Source organism: Tarenaya hassleriana, unplaced genomic scaffold (assembly GCF_000463585.1).
Source record: "Tarenaya hassleriana unplaced genomic scaffold, ASM46358v1 Cleome31, whole genome shotgun sequence".
NCBI classification, from domain to species: Eukaryota; Viridiplantae; Streptophyta; class Magnoliopsida; order Brassicales; family Cleomaceae; genus Tarenaya; species Tarenaya hassleriana.
The window spans coordinates 783,040-786,224 of NW_010966274.1; the positions used below are offsets into that span (position 1 = coordinate 783,040).

Here is a 3,185-nt window from a genome sequence, read left to right on the forward strand (position 1 = left end):
ATGTTTAATCTATGATGTCTTTGAGTTTCTTCCATGGGTTTGATGTTTTGTGCTTAATGCTATTGATTTGGTTGATATCCTAATTGATATGATTGTAGAACACATTGATCATAGGGATATGGGAATGATGTTTGGAACCAAATGTCAAATGAGTGAGTTATTCACATTGGGAGATGGCTTAACTTGCTTAGGGTTCATGATAGGGTACACTAATGCATCTAGAGATCATTTAGATCATTGGGAGATGGGTGAATCGATCCTCTAGGTAGTGAGTTTAAGCTTGGGAGAGACAAACTCTAGAAGAAGTGCTTGAAACCCCCATATGGAGGATAACCCATAGACATTGTAGCATCATTAACCATCCATGCGATTCTTGAGGGATCCCGAACCTACAACGCCTCAAACCATCGTTTTACAAACCGTTAATTTTACTTGCTTTCTTGTATTCCGACCCTTACCATAAACCACATTTTTACTTGACCACCTAATCTAGCTTAGAGATAGACTAATACATCATAGTCCTCGTGTTCGACCCCGGTACTACAACTACCGTATACTTGCGGATAGTGGTACGAATTGGGTATTAAATATAAGACTCGGTGCGTGCGCACCAGAAACAAGGAAAGATTTTGGGTAAAGGAACACTGGATCATGCTGGGCTACCCAAACTGACTGACGTCAAGGTAGTTCAAGGACTGAAAGCCAACCTCATCAGTATTAGTCAGCTATGTGACAATGGGATGAGAGTGAAATTTACGAAGAATGCTTGCTTCGTGTCTGATGTGAAAAACAAGTGTGTCCTAACAGGGAAGAGGAATTCCAACAACTGCTACACTTGGATCAACTCAAAGACAGAATCTACGCAACAGACGGTCAAGCGGATCAGTAAGTATGTGAATGAAACTCTAGAGTTTGGATTGCACTACACAAAGGACTCTAGCTGCGAGTTGGTGGGATTCTGTAATGCGGACTTGGGAGATCATGCTGACTTGAACCAGAAAGCGCTATCTATCATTTTCAGCAGTGTTTGTCATGAAGAGTTTGAACAAATTTAAGGATGTGAAACTGCCAAGGATGCATGGGATACTTTGGAGCTTATACATGAAGGAACATCCAAAGTGAAAAGAAACAGATTGGATATGATAGATCTCCAATTTGAGCGTCTGAGAATGGAAGATGATGAGAGTGGGTGTCCGGAGGTGTCCCCAGGGCTGCAGGGCATGGAGTTACCTCAGCAGAATTCGGTAATTTCTTATCAGTATAATTCTGGTGTCTTTGCTTAGTGTACTGAAGGTTATTGTGGTTTTCCTACGATCAGTGACCTGCTCTGATACCAATTGAAAAAGCACTCTCACACGATATTGCAAATCAAAAAATTCCCAAACTGATTCTATTTCTTTGATACGTGTCAAGTACACTTCAATCCTTTCCAAGTAGCACTCAACCCACCCAGTTTCACTCCCCCTGAGTAAAACCCCAGTATCACAAGAAATTCTATCAGCCACAAACACTTTGTGTGCAGCGCACACCACGTGTTACCCTAGACCTCGTCTAGGCCAGTGAGCGGTTCGCCTGTTGCTTAAGGCTCCCCCTCAGATCTACCTCACGTTCTCTCAGATATCTCTCACCAGTGTTTCCCGTACATGTGACTCTCACCCAGGTCACAGACTCTGCTTCTCAATAGCAATAATCTCGACAACCTTTCTGTAATGGGGTCTTCGGTATATATAAACTTCTCCAAGTGATTCTCTCAATATCATCCGAATATATGCCTTGCCTTTTCTTGATTGATGTGAATATCTTCTTTCCTTTTGTTGCTTCTTTCCTTTTGTGCTTTCCATATTCAGCTCCATACTTCCATTTGTTGATTTGAATCTTCTAAATGTTGAATATGCTATTTCCTTGCTTTAACAATATATATTTTATTCAAGAAAAAGAGAATCATGCTAATATATAAACATAACCATAATAATACTCATAAAATCATTAACACAATCCAAACACATTACAACAAAAAAAAAAACCCACCTCACGAACTAAAAAAAAAAACATAGATGCAGTAGTTAACTAAATAACATAAGCTAGAGCCTTTCAACGAGGGCAAACGGGCTCGAACGAAAACGGACCGACGTCGAAAAGACCGTATTTGACGTCGTTAACGAGAATGATCCGCTTAGCCCTATCCTTAACCGGCGTAAGAGCACCTCCGTTATCTCCGCCGTTAAGTTTGGACGGTTTGCTGCACTTAGGGTTCGGGGATTTGACCAGCTTGACGACGCATCCTCTGAATCCGTAGTTCGTCACCGTCTTTGGCGCCAGCAAGAAGAAGTAACCCTTCTCGTCAGTCGTCGCCTCTTTCACCGTCTTCTTCCATCCCTTGCACAGCAATCTTACCACCGCGCCTGTAAAATAAAAATTTACTTTATTTTTTTTACTGTATAATTGTTACGTAAAACTGTAAAAGCAAAGATTTTTATCTAAATACGTCGGATTTCTTCCTTGGGTTTGTGAAAATGGATGGATTCAGAACTGTGAAAACAGCTGAATTATTGGTGCAGGGGTGGGACTACCGAGGCATTATGGTAAATTTTTTATTTATTTTTTTCACTGTTATGGTAACATTGACCACCTTCTGTACCAATGGTCCCACTAGTAATTTTTGAATTCAAAACATTATATTTTGAAGCTTACAAGAAAAATTTGAGACACAAGAGCAGTTAATATGACTATATTGGGTTTGTATTAACGATTTAATCTCCATTTGGTACTATATTAGATATTTCACATTGTGAATTAAACCTAAGATATATGAGTATAAGAGAAAGGGCATTAATATGCAAAGGAATATATTTTCACGTGAATAATGGAAGAAGGAATGGAAATCAATAGAAGTTAAACAACGAAAGGAAATAAAGTTTTTACCTTTGACGGGTTTAGCGCCCAAGAGAGTGTCGACGCCCGCATATTTGCAGTCCTTGCAGTAAACCATTCCTTGAACCGCCACGAAACTCCGGTTAAACTTCGGAGGGTAAACCGGTGGCAGAACCGGAGGGTGTGCAGGGGGCGGAACCGGAGGCTTAACCGGGGGTTTCGCAGGTGGGTAAGTGGGGGGTTTCACCGGAGGCTTGACCGGGGGCTTCACCGGGGGTTTCGCAGGAGGGTAAGTGGGGGGCTTCGTACCTACA

The 3,185-nt window shown here is 41.3% G+C and overlaps 1 protein-coding gene across 1 annotated transcript in view; it reads right to left on the reverse strand.

The window, feature by feature from the left end:
• Positions 1–1,947: 1,947 nt before the first annotated feature.
• The window catches only part of LOC104820687 (non-classical arabinogalactan protein 31-like), a 1,694-nt gene continuing 456 nt past the window's right edge, over positions 1,948–3,185 (reverse strand). Inside the window, exons 2-3 of the mRNA XM_010551245.2 lie at positions 2,923–3,180; positions 1,948–2,402 (exon numbers count right to left, since the gene is read on the reverse strand). Of these exons, the coding sequence (XP_010549547.1) occupies positions 2,092–2,402; positions 2,923–3,180 (569 nt within the window). The 3' untranslated portion in view covers positions 1,948–2,091. The remainder of the gene's footprint in view (positions 2,403–2,922; positions 3,181–3,185) is intronic.